Here is a 19332-nt window from a genome sequence, read left to right as displayed (position 1 = left end):
TCACGTTTTCTTCATGATTTTCATTACCCAATTGCTTGATACATCTCCCTTTTCTGCTTTCGCCAAGCTATTCCTATTCCCATTCATTGTCTTCTGTTATAAATTTCCAGAGTTTGAAAGACTGAAACAAAAAAGCGCAATAAATTTCCAGAGTTTAAAAGACAATAAAAAAAGCGCAAAAGCGTTTTATTGGTAAGAGAATTTAGAGCTCTGAGTGCAAAAGATATGATTTTTAGCTTCAGAAAATGAATTTGAGCTTAGTTTGCAATAGGGTTGTTGATTTTTTTGCTTTTCCAGGTGGGTGATATGTCATCTGATTTCAAGTTGGATCAAGTAAAAGTCCATGATAGTGAGGACCCAGAAGTTGGCTCTATCAATGGAGGACTACATTCGATCCTTCCGGAACGAAGAGCTGTGACATTGACTGACAGGTAGACTCCTCAGCTACTCTTACTTTTTGTTGATCGAAGGCTTTGAAGCTCCACAAGAAATTTGATTTTTTTTTTGTTTTGTTTTTGTACTTATTTAGTTAAAGAGGTAACTTTAATGGACACTATGAATTTTTGTTTATGGTGGTCACTTTTAGAACATGAGTAATCTTAGAATAATGACAATTTCTGACTGTGTTCATTCGTTGATGTTGGATGAGCGAAGCATATAGACTATGGAAGCTGTGTGGTTATATCGGCACATTGTTAATTTCGCGCATTGTCCCTTTTTTCGGGTACTTTCTTGAAAGCAGGTTGTTTAGAGGGAGTCGAGGAGGGCATGGTGAGATCGTCTCTGTTCCAAACGGTGGGGATGAAAAGCGTGAACATGGGTCAGCAAGGAAATCTGGACCTCTGTTGTCTGGGACAGCTTATTGCATTTCTTCTTGCAGTATGATATTGCTGAACAAAGTTGTTCTCTCCGGTTACAACTTCAATGCAGGCGTGTCATTGATGTTTTATCAAGTATGTATTGTAATGCCCTTCCAACCGACTTTCTTTGATAAGGACGAAACACGTACAAGGGTTTTGATTTTTCTACGCTGATAATTGAGCCTTTGTCACTAATTTGATTATCATTTCTTTGCACTTCCACAAATTTAGGCAGTCATAGCAAAAACTTATTTCTTCCTTATGCTTCTCTGCAGAATTTGATAAGTACCGTAATTGTTGTCCTCTTGGGCTTCTCTGGAGTCGCTACAGTGGAAAAGTTGAATTGGAAACTGGTTAGGGTCTGGATCCCTGTCAATGTAATCTTCATCGGCATGCTTGTATCGGGCATGTATAGGTAGCTTGTTGACCGCATACTCTGCATCTTTTGGTGTTTTTCTTTTCTTTTTTTTTGTCATTTTCAAATTAGAATTATAGTTCAGGCCTAGAGTAAAAGAGAGGTTGTGAAGAGTATTGGATCCACAATATATATTTCTCATCATTCGAATCTCTGTATTGTTTATTGCCAAAGATATTCTAACATACATGGAGAACTTAGTCTACGGTGATTAATATGTTTTTCCTTTCAGTTTGAAGTACGTAAACATAGCAATGGTAACCATTCTGAAGAATGTGACAAATATTTTAACAGCACTTGGAGAATTGTATTTGTTCCGGAAACATCAGAATCAGAAAGTGTGGACTGCCATGTTTTTTATGGTAATCAACTCTACACTTACCGTTGATGGAGTACATTTAGTTTTTCGTTCCCCAGAAAATATTTTTACAGAGAAGTTTTGAATAAGCAGTATTGTTTCCATATGTATTGCAGATTATCTCTGCTATCAGCAGTGGCATTACAGATATCTCCTTCGATACAGTAGGTTACGCATGGCAGCTTTCAAACTGCGTACTAACAGCAAGCTACTCAGTAAGTAGTAGTGTTAAGTTTTGGAGATTTGTTAATTCTAGTTTGTATCGGGGACCTGTAAATTTATATTTGGATTATTTGAATTATACCTCAGATCATTTTATAATTTGTGCAAATACTCTCTATTTTGACAGCTCACTCTACGGCGAGTCATGGATGAAGCAAAGACGTACACAAGATCTGGATCCCTCAACGAAGTTTCAATGGTCTTGCTGAACAATTTGTTATCTCTACCTTTCGCTGCTCTTTTGATTATTCTGTTTGATGAATGGGAATACGTACTGAACGTGTAAGCTTTATCTCTATAATTCAAAGTTTGACATAAACTTCATGCCATTTTCTCCTAGGAAGCACATTAACTTTACTTCTACTTACTGTTTTGGTTTCAATATGCAGAGATGTGATCAAATTGCCAATGTTTTGGGTTGTTGCAACGGCTAGTGGATTGCTTGGACTTGCCATCAGCTTCACCTCGATGTGGTTTTTGCATCAAACAGGCCCGACCACCTACAGGTAACATCAATGTATACTCAAGATCAAAACGAAAACTTCATATGAGTATCTATATAGGAACCTCTGATGTTCTTCTGCTTTACAGTCTCGTCGGTTCCTTAAACAAAATTCCAATCTCTCTCGCTGGTTTAGTCCTTTTCAAAGTGCCTCTTAGTCTACCAAACCTCTTCAGCATACTATTCGGTAAGCAACTGTGAAGACCTTGAATACCAGTGTGATTCTTTTGGTGTTCTACTCTCAACTTATTAACTTTTGTTTACCCCAGGTTTATTCGCCGGAGTATTCTTCGCCAGGGCCAAAATGTCCTGATCCGGACCTACACTTACTATTGAACTCAGGGAACTGATTCGCGCTCGGATTTAAGAAACTGGCTGCACGTAATGGTTTCCAAGCCTAAGAAGTGGATACTTGTTTGTAGTTTTGGTTTTGTTGTTCTAGTGCGAAATTTCCTTTCTTGGTGAAGAAGGCAAAGATTTTATTTCCTCCAAACATAGCATCAATGAGTTACTGGAGTTGAAAATTGCACATCCATTTACATTTACTAATTGGTTGTGTTTGGCCAAGCTAGATATAGCCGTCAGATTTGTTTTTGGGTTAATAATGGTTGTCTATGAGATTTGAATTTGAAATCTCCTCAACAAAATGAAGACGGACATCGCTAAACCAAACAGTTATATGAACACAATAAAGAAAAAAAACAGTTACTTTCTGATCACGTAGCTAGTATTACCTCCATTTGACTTTTCAATATTTGTTTTGTGGATGTTATTACATTGGGTAGAATGAATAGGTTTCTTCTTATAAAATGAATTCAAATTTCCTCTCCTGCAACTTACATTAGTTAAACGTTCCGATATCTCTTTAGGTAATTGTTCATAAATATTAATTACCTTTTTTTAAAAAAAAATTAAAACCTCTTCATCTACTTTAGTAACGGAAATTGTAGTGTCAAGGGCTTGAAGATAATGTTGGAAAGTTATTAAATCGATAAATTGAGCTCATTCTTTTCTCTAAGTCAAAATGGTCATACACTCAGGACGTACCTTATTTCTTGAATCCAAATTAAAAAGAAGCAATGAGAGACCAAACATTCAAAAATTAAAACAAAATGTATAAAAATAAAAATATATTACGATGAGGGAGATTAATCCGAAAGAAATTGGAATATCTACAATTGGCTAAGCATTTAGCAGGCATACAAATTAAAAAGCAATAAAACTGAGGCTTGAAGTTTTGCCAGAATTCCTCTTCCTAATAAATTATAATTAATTCATAATTAACCCAGACACTTAAAACAATTTTCCAAGATTTAATTTCTATCCCTCATTTTCGTTAGGGTCACAATGATCCAAAATACCCTCTCACTTCATAGGTGACATGAGCTAGAGTGTTCATTTCGGGGGCAAATTTATCTTTACATCATGATGGCGCCATAGTGATTAACATTTGGTAGCTGCCCAGATAATTACCTGAGGTTTAGTCCAAAATTTTAAAAATCTTGTAACAAAAAATAATTTTAATAACGAATGCACTAATCTCTGTCTAACTCTTTCTACTTTTGTACAAGAGAGGAAGCTCAGGAGTTACAGCCAAAGAAAATTCTCAACCGTTAGATGCATCTTCAGATCAATGACTATTATGCCATATGGCTCGTTACTTGGCATAATACATGCTATTTGTCAAGCTATCGTATGGGATTGTTTGTTCTCTCTCTCTCTCTCTCTCTCTCTCTCTCTCTCTCTCTCTCTCTCTCTCTCTCTCTCTTAGTCTAAGCTCAAACCAAAAACAAGAAAAACTCCTCAAAAAGGCTTACCAAAATTGAACCCTAAATTAATCTCTTTCCTCTTGCATTTTCTCAATCTTAATTTTCAAGTGTCTCTTTTCATGGAGGGAGGTAGAGGAGGAGGAGGGGGTGGTGGCGATCTTGGAGTTTATGGGTTTAGAAACAACACACAACATCATAGCATATATAAAACAGGTCCTCCATTGACAGCCATAGATAGATTCTTGTGGGGAAGTCATCAAAGTCAAAACAATGCAAGCAACAAAGATCATCAGAAGGTGGTTTCCTCAAATGGGTTGAGTGGTTTTGCTTCTTTTGGCGGTGGTGGTGCAATAGTTGGTCATGAGGCAGCAGCTTCTTGGCCTAGCAATTATAGTGCTACTACAAATCATCTCCAAGAGCCAAGCTTTGTGGATGAATTTTTTGTTGGACAAGGAGAAGCCTTGATGATGAGTTGGTTTCAAGGGCAAAACCCTAATACCACAGATGGTTTCAGAGAAGAAGGAAGGGTTTCCGAAAGGAATTGCAAAGCGGTCGGAAAGAGAGCTAAAAAGGGTTTAACTGCTGCTACTATAATAAAGGGACAGTGGACTGATGGAGAAGACAGGTAAAAATAGAGATATGTCTGTGTAACAAGAAACCTTATCATGTTTCTCTTAACTTGTCCTTGTTTTTTTCTTAAAGTTAATGGACTTTTCATGTTTCGATGTTCATGATTTCTTGAAGCCATCAAACAATGCTGCATGTAAAATTAATTGGGATTTTCTTAAAGTTTTTATCCATTTTTCATGTTTCGTTGTTTATAGATCGATTTTTTGAAGCCATCAAATAATATTTCATGTAAACTTAAATGGCTTTTTTTTTTTGTTTGTTTGGTTTTGTTTTGGTGTGGTGAAATTTTCAGGAAGCTGATGAGGCTGGTGAAGCAATATGGAGTGAGAAAATGGGCACAGATAGCAGAGACGTTGGAGGGTAGGGTTGGCAAGCAGTGCAGAGAAACATGGCACAATCATTTGCGCCCCGATATCAAGGTAATTTGTTCTTAGATCTCTTTGGGGTGTTATAAATTTTGATGCATGAATAATCTAAGAAAATTGGCCGCTGGAATACATTTTCAGATTTGTACAATTAATTAGCTACAAGTTAGAATTTCACCATGAAAAAAGTATCCAAATTTTGCTACATTTTTGCCTGGATTGTGATCTATGGCAAAGATACAGCAAAAAGTCAAAGGCGCAAATTTGGATTGTGATTTGTGAAGGATCAATTTGTGGATCTCATAGATTTCCTCTCTTTCCGTTTGGGGATTCAAATTTCATTGTCAAAACCCTAGTTCCAAGCTCAAGATCATTTAAACATCTATTCTTCTAGCTTTTGGATGTAAACATGTTTGTAAATGTTTATTTTGCATAGGGATTTTGTAATCAAATTACATCTTAGAAATGTCTAATATTAGAGTTAAAATATTGATTGCAATCGAAATAGAAACTTTCTAGGGTTTCTGAGTTAAAAAACAGTAATTCATTGGGTTTTTTCTTGCAGTACATAATTTGGTTCCCTATTGCTTATTATTTTTAAGAGTGCAATGTTCAATATTTTGTTTCTTGGTGATTTTGTTTTTTTTTTTCAGAAAGATAGCTGGACTGAAGAGGAGGAGGCAATACTTGTTGACGCTCATACTGGAGTTGGAAACCGTTGGGCAGAGATTGCAAAACGCATTCCAGGAAGAACCGAAAACGCCATAAAAAACCATTGGAATGCAACAAAAAGGAGGCAGAATTCAAGGAGAAAAAACAAGCAAACTGAAGGCAAAAATGGAAACAACAAGAAGCCTCAGTCATCCATACTCCAAAACTACATCACGAGCAAGAACCTCATAATCAATAACTCCAATATTTCCTCTAGTACCCCTACAAGCTCTTCCACCCTCTCTCATGAAGATCCATCAAAAACCTACCTCAACATTTTGGTCACAGAGCCATCTGATCAGTCCACTACTAGCAACTGTTGTGATTCTCCATTGAATTTGGCTGACTCTTTATACAATGATGACGAACTTGTTTTCATGCAAAATTTCTTCACCAACAATCCTCACAATCATCCGCAACAGCCTTCCAATTCCACTGAGAACAATGTTGGACTAATTGTTAGTCCAATGGAAGCCTCACAAAATCCAAACATTTACAATTTTAATAGTTCTATAATTAATCCCACTACTACTACCACTACAACCAGTACCCCCAGTCCTGCTACTCCTACCCCTCTGTATTCTGACCTGTACCTCTCATACCTCTTAAATGGAGCAGCCAATTCATCATCTTATAATCCCAATGATCATCATCCTCACTTAGGGTTTTACAACACAAACATGGAATATTTGGTGTCACATGATCATCATCATCATCTTCAAGCTGCTGCTTCTGCTTCAAACGAAAGGCGAGAGATGGATTTGATAGAGATGGGGTCTGCTTCTCAAGGTACCTGATCCTTAACCTAGTACATGGTTCTGGGTTTGAAGAACTACTAGGAACTAATAAGTGATGGCCGGTCACCTTAGAAATTTGTGAAACCTGAATACTCTTCTTTCTTTTTCTTCTTTGTTGTCTGGATTTGAAATTACCAATATGGTGTTGGTTGGCTTAGTTACTGCTACATTGCTTATGGGGTGTAACTGAACAAATGGTATGTGTGGTTTTTCATTTTGCAGCAGCTGAACTATCGAAGTTTCTTTTCTGCAGTTTCTTTTCAGCTTTCTTTGTGTCTTTTTCTTTACTTTTCCTAACGGCCTGTGATTCATGACATTTTTGTTGATCTGAGAGTTTTGGTCGGTGGGCATGAAAGATAGCTAGAGTGGAATGCTTTTGCCCACCATTAATTATCTCCATGCATTGCGTTTATTCAATTGAATATTTCGGGATTACGTTTTTCTGTTTTCAGTTGATTTTAAAAGGGAATTAAGATGAAAGAAAAGTGAGAAGAATATTTTTGTTTTGTTCTTGGTTCACGTTTTTAGTTTTGTTAACATTGTCGTGTGGATTTAAACTTTACATACGTTTGATATCAATTTTAGTCAAATCTTCAATTTTCAACATTTTATGAATCATCCTCAACCCCTTAGTGTAGATAATATCGTTTGTTAAAAAAAAAAATTAACATGATAGTGAAAAATGAAACAAGGAAGAAAGGGGGCACTTTAGAATTTTAGAGGAATTATGTATTATTTGCACTGAAATCTGTAAAACTCGAGGTTTCTCTTTATAAATTTATTTTCTTGACAAAAAAATTAAAATAAATAAAAAAATGAGAAAGGGGATGTGCATGGGCATACGCGAGCATGCACTAGCTCTGTCTCTACACTACAAAAAATATGAATACTGCGCACAATAAATTATATGTGCCCCTTGAGGCCGAAAAGCACCAACAATTATGCTCATAGACTAATAGCAACAGTGCAGCAACGATGTGTATATGTGCCCTCTATGGGTGTTACCATTGGTAAAAGAGCACAATAGTGTATTTGTGCGAGAGAGGCAAGCACAAACAGTGGTCCATTTGTGCCCCATTCTGACAACTTTTCCAGATAGGCCTTTCTAGCCATGTTGGCACTTATATTATAATTATGCCAACATGAATTAATTAATAAAAAAATAAAAAAATTTGAAAAATTGAAACTCAATTGAGAAAATGAAAAAAAATTTAAATTTTCATGAAATGAAGAAAGCCTACAACCATGAAACCAACTTTCACCTTCTGAATCTCACAAACATATATTGTAATGTTACATATCTTCTCTCTAATACAAACAAAAAAAAAAGCTTGAAGGCAAATATTTTTGGACAGATGCATCTTCCCTAGCAGGCCTTGCACCTCATCAAATCTTTGCTGCTCCAGAAACGAATTAACCAGATGACATGCAGTATATGGACCCTCATAGAAGTCATGAATATCAAATGCAAAGATAAAGAAAAACCACACAATTTACAAGAGAGAACAGAGAGGGAATAAAGAGAGAATCTGGTTTTACAAAACAAAGGGGTGGGTTCTGAACAAAAAATAAAAATAAGGAAAATGAGTGTGAGAAATATGTGGGTGGGGTTAAAGGGGAGAGAGAGTAAGTGGAGTGTGGGTTTACTGCTGAAGACTGGAGACTGGAGAGAAGAGAAATCGGTGTCAGCGAAAGGGCTAAGGGGGGGAGGGGGGAGAGAGAGATCAGAGGGTTAAGGGGAGAGAGAGCAAATGGGATGTGGGTGGGTTATGGGAAGAGAAGGAGAGAAAGTAGGGGTGTGGTGGGCCATAAGTTTTTGAAATTGTAATAAAAAATAAACATTTGTGTCTTTAGAAGCAAACTATTGGCACGCATAATATATTTGAGTCGACATTTTTAATAAAGCTGTCAGCTAATGTAATTGTGTCTATTTTTAGTTACATTGGGCACAATAGTTAGTGTCTTTTATTCAATGGGCACTTTCACTTTATTGGTGTTCCAATAGACACAAAGTCCTCATTCGTGTCCTTACTTTTGTATCCATAGACCCTTTTTTTTGTAGTGCTAGGCGTAAAAGTATTAAATACATGAGAAAGGAAAGATGCATGGGCATGTGGGAAAAGGATCCCCGTCGGATCCTTTTCCTAAGGATCTTGGGGATTCCGTGATCATAAATGTTCATCGTATATCGTGCGATGATAAATCATTTCAAAATTTAAATTTTAAAATTAAATATAAATAGTATCTAACAAAAATTGATCGTACGATGCACGATGAATAATCACGATCTAGGATCCCTAGCAAAAGGATCCAACTAGGATCCTTTTTCGGGCATGTGGGCATTTACTGGCTTCGCCCCTTCGGGCAAAAGTAATAAAAACATGAGAAAGGACATGAGAAAGGACACATGCATAGGCTTGCACAAGCATGCATTGGCTCCACCTTTGCGCGTAAGAGTATTACCCTATTGGTGTCATTTCACAACAATTTGATTGATTAGACCTCCAAGTGAAATGGTAGCAAAATGGCCTTAACTAATATCCCTACGCAAATAGTTATGGAAATTTTTATTGATGTTCTAAAAAGTCATCATATACTCTAAATTTATAAAAACACAAAAAAGAAACAATTATCTATGCAAAATAATAGTTTTAAAATGTCAATAACATCACTCATAATTAACAGCTTTTGGATATCAGACTAGGATTCATATATAACAGATCAAATCCACAAGACGAGATTTATAGGAAAAACCACATTTTTTTGTTTTTTGGTTTTACCATGTTTGCTTCCTCATTTTTCACCTTCCTCCACCTAATTTACTCCACTTTTTTTTTTATCCAAGCTAACATGTTATCAAATCCGCCTATAGTTCATCAATTGCGTCTAGATTATCATTTGGACATAAAATATTAGGCCCGTGTTGATCCATAATAATCAGTATCATCTAGATTACGGCTATGGGACCAGCAATGGAGTAACTCAATAGTCAATACAAACTTGTCAAAATAATAATAATAATAATAATCACCTTTTATACTACTTTTTAATAGAACGCTCTTTGTTAACTAAAATCAAGAAAAATACCATTATACTCTTCCACACATAATTAAAAGAAAAATCATGGACATTGAAATAATTTCGCACAAAATTTTTTTTGTTGTTCTTTTACTTCCTTTACCCTCATATAATCAAAGAATTGTCTCTAATTTAAAAAATAAAAACCTCTCTCCTTACTCTCACGTTCTCTCTCTTCCCCTCTCTCTTTCATTTTTCTCTCAAACAAAATTCTCTCCTTCCATATATTTCTTTCTTTTTAAATCTTTTATATTTACACACACACACACAGTGTGTGTGAACTTCATCTAATAACTACTAACAAACGAGCTTCACATAGTTGAGCTAGAAACAAACATTATTGAGCCTAAGATCGAGCTCAGATATATGGAGAAAATTTTTAGATGACGACCATACCGCCACATGGTGTTATTAATCTACGTATTACAATATAGGTGAAGGCACTACTGATAATAGCAAATCAATTTACTTTTTATAAATGGACAAATTGGCATTACCATGTAGTTTGAAGTGCTAAAAAAAAATATTAATATAGAACATTATTACATAACAAAAGTAATTTTTAAATATAGAATATTATTACATATAAATATTAGATAACAAAAAATTTTGGGGGCACCTTCAAATTTGAGGCCCTATGCGACTGCACCTTCCGCCTTAAATGTACCCATGAGGTTGGGGACGTTTGTTGTCTGCATCTATTTGAGGAAACTAATTTTCTCTAGTCCTTTTACACAATAACATGCTACAAAATCAAACATGGCAATGGAAGTAATTAAACTTTAGTTAGCATGAGTTTAAGTTCTTAATTAATTCTCATGTATCTTTAGGTAAAATATTCTCATGTATCTTGGTTGAAAATGCCTTCCCTCCATGGTCTTCTTGGCTTTCCAAAAGTCTCACAAATACAAGACCTCCAAAGTCTTCATACCAATCTCCGAAAGAGATAAAGACGAGGATTCAGTGTTGGCAAGATATCCTCTAGGTGGCTAGCCTCTAGGGTTGTTAAGGATGAGTTCTAGGTTTGGGAAATAATAAACATGTACATATCCTTCTGGCCTACCACACATCTATATTTAACTTGTTTGTTGATTGTGTTTAATTTATTCAATCCAATAATTACAAATAAAAAATATATATAAAAGACAAAAAAATTGCGAAAATCATTTCCCGAATTTATATCCTATAAAATTGTATTAACTAAAGTAAACCACCCAAAATTTGAGCTTTTGACTTTCCGTTCTTACCATGGCCTCATGTCTATTCATGGCCCTTTTTTTCTTCTTTAATAATTTGTCATGCGTAAGTCAAAAGCTCAATGGGTCTAGAAACTCTTAAACTATCTTTAAAACCCGTGTGACATCTTTGTACTGTATTATTAATTAATATAATTAATCTCAATTAACATTTTAAATTGATTTTAAGATTTATTTAATCCAAACTAATTAACTTATTGGTTTTCCCAAACTTAAATATAAGAAAGTGCTAATCACACACCTATTTTTACTTCTCACAAACGTTTGTCAATTTTGGCCAGAAATTTTTTTTCATTCATTCGATCCAACGATCAAAACTTGAGAGAAAAAGAAAAATGAGCGTGTGGATAGCTCTACCTTAAATTTATTAATATACGAGTACGAGTGACACCTATTATGTTATTACTATCCAAGCTAGAAAACTTATTAAGTTGGAATTGCAACACAATACAGCCACTATCTAATAACTCAACGTTTTTTTATCACATTACTAGAGCACAAAATTAATGTCAAGTCTCTATTGTGAAGTCCTGAGTCTATATGTTTGCATGAATATGCTCAGACAAATTTTCCTAATTATGTTCAAAACCTCCCCTCCCCTTAATAATAACAAATATATATATATATCTTAGAGCACGTCTCTCTACTGAATCACATTACTAAAATGTCTAGATGAATCAAAATGTCTTGAGCTGCGTCCTTTATCGTACATGACTATATAGTATTACCAAAGATCAACAAAATATCATAAGGCAACCATCGTGCGTCGAGTTTAAAGACTAATTTGCATTATCGATGTAACTAAGAGTTCTTGGTTGACACGTAAGTAAAACTTCCACGCAAGATATATTTTACTAATTGTGTTTAGTGAATCATCCTTAAGCACATAACACCAATCGCAGTGCCTTTATACAAAAAAAAACTTGGGCGAATATATAGATCATATAATACGTATTTGTGAAACGTTAATACCCAATTACTAACGATTCTATGATTAATAACCGTTTGCATGGGCAGTTAAGATTCATTCGCAATTTCTGCTCAACGTGTAAACATGGTTTTTTAATGAGTTTCTTTCAAGAAATTTGTGTATGGTAACCTCGTTTCTTTGGAGAATAAGAGAAAAAGCAAATGATTATGTTAACAACAAAATACTAGTAACCATAAGAGGGAACAGGTGGAAATCCAAAATAAGATATCTTAGCATCAACTGTCATTATCACGCCTAAGGACTGACACTTGCTGATTGGTATAGAATTAAAGTGAGTTTTGCATCAGTTAACAGTTTATAGTCAAATGAATTTGATAGAGTTTCGTATTAGTAAACTGTTCATAGTCAGACCGACTCCTGCATGTATTATCGATGCTAGCAAAATTACATTTATATATGGTTATTTTGAAGCTTAACCTCCGGTAAGAAGGGTTGGTATTTTTAAAAGTTTTTTGGTCAATGACAGAGTATATAGAGTGCAAGTTTAGTGAAAATAGGGGTCTAAATGAGATAAGAGTAAGGATTGGAGATCAATAAGTACCAAAGAGTGAACGCTTTCATTATCTTGAATCTATATTACAAAAGAACAGAGAATTGAATGGAGATCTCAAGCATAGAATACAAGCTAGATGAATGAAGTGGAAGAGTGTATGGGGTGTGTTGTGCGACCATAAGGCTCAAGGAAAAATTTTATAGGGCGGCAATAAGGCCAACAATGCTTTACGGCACAGAATGTTAGGCGGTCAAGCATCAACATGTGCAAAAAATGAGTGTAGCGAAGATGATAATGCTTCGTTGGAAGTGTGAGCACACAAGAAATGACAGGAAAAAGAACGAGGATATCCGAGATAATGTAGGAGTCTACACAATCGAAGATAAGATGAGAGAAATCGGTTAAGGTGGTTTGGACATGGGAAACGACGACTTACAGATGCTCCGATTAGAAAATGCGATTATGAGACAGAAATTCAGGGCAAAAGAAGTAGATGAAGATTTGAGAATAGACTTTAAGAAAAGACATGAACTATTTAGAGTTAACGAAAGACTTGAAGCAAAATTGAGAACAATGGCGCTTTAGGATTCATACAACCAACCACACTTAATGGAATAAGATTTCGTTGTTATGATATATTATTATTGCCATGTTATCTACAAAAATTTACCCAAAACTAATAACTACCCAACCCATATGATTGGTAACCGACGAATGAGAGAGTCTGAGAGAGGGGCATGGGGAGGCATATGGGAGGATGAATGGAGACATGGAGGTTGTGTTAGGATAATTATACACCATCTTTGATTTCACGTGATAGATCGTCATTTTCTGGTTGGACTAACTGAATCCCAATTCCCAAACTAACCTATTTTCTTCTTATATGCATCCATTCGTCTCCCACCGCTATAATATTATTCTTCATCTTTATCAATACTATATAACATAGGTATGTGTCTAGTCATATTTGACTTTCTAAAGCAAACACTTCCAATTCCCATGCCACTCCGCGTTGAGCTGAGCTTTATGCACCCTCTAAGGTCTAAACTCCTACAGTTCGCATGATTGAAATTCTATTAAAAGGGAAGAAAAAGAAGAAGAATGCTACTATTTATGTGGCCAATATTTGCATTTATATATGAGTATACGACTATACGTGCACATTATGCATAAAAAAATGACTCTTCGTTGCTTTGCTTTGTGTTCACACTTCTTTCGTCAAATCTATATGTTGTCCTCTGGAACCCTCATCCTTCGAGAATTTACTATATTCTGACATGGAACTAGAAGCGTATACGGAATTCAACAACATAGTCACTTGTGCGCAATAGCGGATTTAGGATTCAAACATTGGGAGTCTCGGTGTTAAAGTATAAGTTTTTTAGATAGAAACAGAGCGTCAAATGCACAAAAAAAATTTAGTTTATTATTCACTTAGGGATTTCGTCTAAAACATAGTTGGCTTGTTGTCATCTGCCAAACAATATTGCACACATGTCAACAAATATCGACGTATGCTGAAGCAATCTAATGAGTGATATCAAGACAATTTGTCGAGTTCTGTTGACTAAATATGTCGAGATATATCTAGCAAACATTACATTAAACACTTGGTTGACACAAAAAGAAAACCGTTTCAAACATTTGGAGGGTCCTCAAAAGACCTTTACATATATACCTCTCGAACTTCAGGTGATATGAGACCACCATAATCTCAATGTGCATCCGCCACTACTCTTATGAATTGTATAATGTAAGAAGCAGTTGTACATCGTATATTTTTGGCATTAGGAGTGTTTTTACACTTTCACTTAAGATTGGGACTCCCCTTTTTTCAGTCCCCCATGCATCATCAACCATTTTATTGTGGTATTGTGTCATCATTGTTTCTTTAGACAAAGGGTACTCATGTTTCTTATCAACCAACCACCGACCGAAACAAATCAGCGAAGTTCACAATGTAATCATACCCCACCAATCACTAAGTGAACAGCACAAATTTCCAGAGGGGTTTTCAGAACCATCATTCCTAAGACGAAGGAGGAGGCCAATGACCGATACCAGTAAATAAAATGCACGTGAAACACGTTCTCTCGTTGACAAGTTGTATTAAAAATTTAGAAGAAATTGTAGTAAACTTCAAAATGGCATATATTAACAAGGACGCTAATTACACTTTTGCCATGTGATTGTGCCAACCAAAAAATATATAATTAACAAAATAGACATGATAATCTGTGCACAAGCAAACCACTTCCGCGCATCAGCCAAACACACTGCAATTGTTGCTGACGTTTTGCCGCGCATGTGACTGCGTCCGCGTCACGTGCTTCCCCTCCGCCCCAAACGCCACCACCCCATTTTCTCACACCCCACCAAAACTTGAGGAATCAACAAATAATTATAAAAATACAGTAACTCTCGCCTCTCTGTTTTCCTTTTTCTTTTTTGGTTTTCTAATACCATATTCCGAGTAAAATTGGGAAAATTAAGGAAGGTGCCGGCTCCGCTTGTTGGCGTTGTAGATAGAAACTTACTTACGTTGGAAATGCTAATGTAACAAATCCCAAGCTAATACGCACTACCATGCATTTGACTTAGAATAATGTCCCAATAAATTTCCCGTTACAAGTCTACGCTTCGCTGTTCTAGGTATCTCTTTTGTGCCCCTTTTTTCTTTTATTGTTTGGATTTTTTTTTTCTTCTTTTTATTTACTATGCATCTTCGATGTCATTAGTCTCTGCGGAGTTGAGAGGGAAGCAAGTTTCCTCACCACCGGTATTCCACAAAAAATGAGCATAGTTAGCGGCGTAGAAGGAGTTGCTTGGGTCAGCCGAGATGGCTTCCAAGAACGTCTCCTCTGCCGCCCACAAGTCGTTCCGAGCCCTCCACAGAAACGTCGCGTATTTGTTGTACACCTCCGCGTCCGGCGGTTGCACCCGTACTGCTTTTTTAAAGTACTCTTCAGCTCTGTTCATTAAACAAACAAATTAGAAACTTCCCTAAGAAATCAAAGCAAAGATTTTTCATGTAAAGGGCGTGAGCTGACCAAACTCACGATGATTTTTGCCAAGAACGGAAAGAGCACCACACACTTCACTATCATGCCATCACCACATTTAAACACTACGACAAATGAAAAAAAAACAAGACCAAGACTTTTCTCGTTGAATAAACTACCGTCCATTAGATTTGAACTCAGAACCGTCGTAATAAAGTAGAAATGTCACCATAATAAACCTAACAAATTTTTTTTTCGTTAGCAATTTTAACACTCCTCTTTTAGCCGTCAGCACCAAAATTTAATTCGTACCGTGATATAATATTACTGACCCAACAAATTTAAGGACATGAACATTAAAATTAATTAAAACATAATTTTTTTTTTTTGAGTAAATGATATTATATACACTAATGGGAGGGGCTATAATTAACCTCGTAATGGGTTAGCAATAATGTGGTTCAAATTCGTTTTTAACAGTAATCAAACATAAGACCTCTCATCTACCAGTGAAAAAAAATACTACTAAATCGTAGTAGTTTTAAGTAACTATTAAAACATGAAAATTAGAATTAAGCACTAAAATTAATAAATTATGAGAAATTTGATGAAATGCAACAGTACCTGTCATAATCATGAGCAACTAGGTAGAGGAACTGCGCGTAATTAGCAAGAAGCAGAGCGTTGCTAGGCTCCATGGACAGTTCCGTTCGGTAAAGAAGCTCAGTTCTGAAGTACTCGGCGTAATCATCCGCCTCGATATTCGCCGTCACCGGCGAAACAAATCTCTGCATCGTTTCGTGATCCAGAGATTCTTGTACGCCCCGCATTTGATGAGCTTCTTCCACTACTGAATTCCACAGAGCCAGCTTCTCCTCCCTGCTCTCTTGCCCCGAAACCGACTCTGCTTCTCTGGTTGTCCCGAATGAGGACAATTGGGAAGCCCCGTCGGGGACTATTGTCCGGTACTGGTCTGACCGGTCAAACCGGCCGTCACCGTCTGTGCCGCTACCTACCGGTCGGACCTTCCCTCCACCGCCATTGTTTCCGCCTACGGATGTCGTCTTGCTGTTGCCGCTCACTGAAAACGACTTACTTGGGGAAGAATCAAATTGGGGGTTATCCAATTTATCGTTCTCAGTGTGAACTTCTTCCACTGAAATAGTCTCTGCTGCACTGGCGTACAACCCGAGCGGCGGAGCAGCCGCAATGGCGGCGTTGTGGCCTAATGAGTAGACAGTAAAATTCGCCAAGAGGATCATTACATACACCATTAGAGTCGGCGTCTGAGAGAAGACCTGTTGAAATAGCCAGACGAACGAAGCTTGCATCTCCTTCTGCACCCTGCTTAAAATCCCCTGCAAATCTTCGAAGAAGAGAATCTCTCTCATCTGCAACGTGTAGCTATGGAGCTCTCGGATTATGAACACCATGTAAGAGAAGGCCTTTTTTACAGAGCAGCACGCAGATTCCCCTGCTTCTCGGAAACCCTCCTGCCACTGCATCTTCCGCTTGATGATTCGGAGCGAGAGCGGAAGGTCGACGCTGTTTGCCTTCCGCTCGATGCTAACCTCCGCGACAATATCGTCCCTCCGCTGCCAATCGGTCAGCCACGGTGGCTCTAGATCGAGCGGCAACTGGAACCGGCTCTGGTTCTGTTCAAATCTCATTCTCGTTGCAGACTCACTGATGCCGTGATTGTCAACAGAATTCGCCGCTTCCGGTTCCGAATCCGAGGCGTTTCCGCCAACGTTAGAGTCATCTTCGCCGTCAAAATTGTCGGAGAGCTGGAATCTGAGAGCGAGCTCTTGAATCTTCTTCGAGAACTCTTCGTCTGAGAAGGCGTCCAGACTGGCACTGCAAGCTCGTCTAATGGACCGGAATCTCGGCTTCTGGTAGCCGCAGGACCGGGACCGGCTCAGCTTCGTCGACGGCGCACCGAACAACGCCGACCGGTTCAAGCTGTGGACGTAGAGACATAACTGACCTCCACCGTCGCCGCCTCCGCCGCCTCTGTTACGTCGTTTTGAGGAAGGAGAAGCGATTGAGGAGGCTAGCGCTTGAGATGACGGCGTCGAACGAGGAACGATCGACTGCGACCATTGCAAGCAGGTCGAAGCAACTTTCACTACCATTTCTCTCTGCTTTCTCAAATCAGAGACAAATGTGAACAAAAATTGATAAAAATTTGATAAATTTGCAAAAAACTTTGTATTTATAAAGCTTGGAAATTTTTAATCGGATCTGCAAAAAGTCTCCGCCTTTCTTGCTTCCGACTCACTCTTTAACCTGTAAAAACCAAACAAAAATCAAATCAGCCAAGCACGTGAGAAAGTTTCCCAATTTTCCCGGAAAATCGAAAGTTCTCATGCCACTCATTGTACTTTCCAGGAAAATCGGATCGGTAAAACGCATACCAAAGCCACTCAATGGGGCTCACACGAAAACCTAAATATTCAGATCCCTGGTAGTAAAAAAAAGCATTTCCGTGAACTCACTTGTTCAATTTTCCGGCAGACTCCGGTGAGTTTTCGGATCAAGGTCGGGAGAAACTGATGAATTTTCCGGCGACGCACCCGCAGCGAAGCTCACAAGGCGTAGCTTGAGAGAGAGCGCGTCACTCTTTGTCTCCTATATATACAAGGCACGAGCTTCTTGGAAAAATCTCGGAGCGTGTTTAGGTAGTCAGACCGTATGTTTATACGGTACGGGAGACGGGGAGGTCCCGTGGCCGGTTACTCAAGGAAAAATTAATTAAAAAATTTTGAAAACTTTGAATTTTAACATTAAAGATAAAATAAATAATAACAAAATTAATTTTTTAATATAAAAATATGATTTTTTTTTGTTAAAATAAACAACTTTTGGTTTAAGTTTTCCATTTTGGTTACTTTTCGGTGGGGTCCGACGTGTCCGAGCCAGCTGCCAATTTGTGGGGTGTTTTGTGTGAAGCTGCTCAACAACTTCAGTCCTCGCGGGTACTTACGCGGACTGTTCCCGACCTGATCTGTCTGCTCTCCGTCCGCCACGTGTTACAACCGACCACCACCTTTGCTTTTTTATGAATCCGTGATCTCCGACCGTCTCCTCATGTTAGTTGGGTGACACGTGCTATATTGTCATTTGATTAAGGAACCGAGAAAACTAATGATAGGAGAAATTTTTTATTGTGACAAAAATACGGAGAGTACATCACGTGTTTTTATGTAAGAGATGAAAATTTTTATTTTTTAAATTATTAACTTTTTAACACACATATCTCATCATTTTTATAATAACACGTTATATAACACTCCGTGTTCCGATAAAAATCTCTCTAATGATTGGATATATCAATTAATTGTTGATTATAATTCTCGGTTGGTCCCACTTTTTCCTAGTATTTAGCTGATTGGTATTCTTCTTCCATGAAAATGGTTAGATTCGGATGGAATTAGTATTCATATTATTTAGGTAATATTATAAAAGTAAGATTCTAGCTCCTAAATACAATCAGTTTATCAGTAAAATAATTAAGAGTATTTACTCGTACATTTTCTATAATTCATTCTTCTATTCTCTGTATCATTTGGATTCCAAATACGGGAAGTGAATGCACCGGGCAAGTATACATGCAAATACTTTACAATCTTTGTTCCAAACAAAAAATATCACTCGCAATAGCAGCATGTTGTCACATCCCCACTTGGGGGGGAACCATTTCTCGGGCCCGCTCCACCACCATAGCATGATATTGTCCGCTTTGGGCCCCGACCACGCCCTCACGGTTTTGTTCTGGGAACTCAGACGAGAACTTCCCAATGGGTCACCCATCCTGGGAGTGCTTTCGTGCGCTACTCGCTTAACTTCGGAATTCCCATGGAACCCGAAGCTAGTAAGTTTC

General features: G+C 37.3%; 3 protein-coding genes across 3 annotated transcripts; 2 read left to right on the top strand and 1 right to left on the bottom strand.

Annotated features, from left to right (window-relative positions):
* Nucleotides 1-306: 306 nt before the first annotated feature.
* On the top strand, nt 307-2958 carry LOC137714107 (GDP-mannose transporter GONST2-like). The gene is made up of 9 exons (XM_068453395.1): nt 307-431; nt 743-953; nt 1136-1275; nt 1508-1637; nt 1750-1848; nt 1983-2137; nt 2245-2361; nt 2447-2544; nt 2627-2958. Exons 1-9 carry the CDS (start codon nt 307-309, stop codon nt 2668-2670), a joined length of 1119 nt encoding a protein of 372 aa, XP_068309496.1. The 3' UTR covers nt 2671-2958.
* Nucleotides 2959-4245: 1287 nt separating this feature from the next.
* On the top strand, nt 4246-6629 carry LOC137714240 (transcription factor MYB119-like). Its single transcript, XM_068453499.1, has 3 exons — nt 4246-4751; nt 5049-5175; nt 5775-6629. Exons 1-3 carry the CDS (start codon nt 4246-4248, stop codon nt 6627-6629), a joined length of 1488 nt encoding a protein of 495 aa, XP_068309600.1.
* A 7951-nt stretch (nt 6630-14580) lies between these two features.
* On the bottom strand, nt 14581-18100 carry LOC137715448 (uncharacterized). Its single transcript, XM_068454782.1, has 3 exons — nt 17948-18100; nt 16074-17738; nt 14581-15418 (listed from the first exon to the last, which is right to left on the bottom strand). Exons 2-3 carry the CDS (start codon nt 17582-17584, stop codon nt 15163-15165), a joined length of 1767 nt encoding a protein of 588 aa, XP_068310883.1. The 5' UTR covers nt 17585-17738; nt 17948-18100; the 3' UTR covers nt 14581-15162.
* Between the last annotated feature and the right edge of the window lie 1232 nt (nt 18101-19332).

Source organism: Pyrus communis, chromosome 14 (assembly GCF_963583255.1).
Source record: "Pyrus communis chromosome 14, drPyrComm1.1, whole genome shotgun sequence".
Lineage (NCBI taxonomy): Eukaryota > Viridiplantae > Streptophyta > Magnoliopsida > Rosales > Rosaceae > Pyrus > Pyrus communis.
Note: the sequence above shows the minus strand (reverse complement) of the source record. Positions and strands in the feature narration are given on the sequence as shown.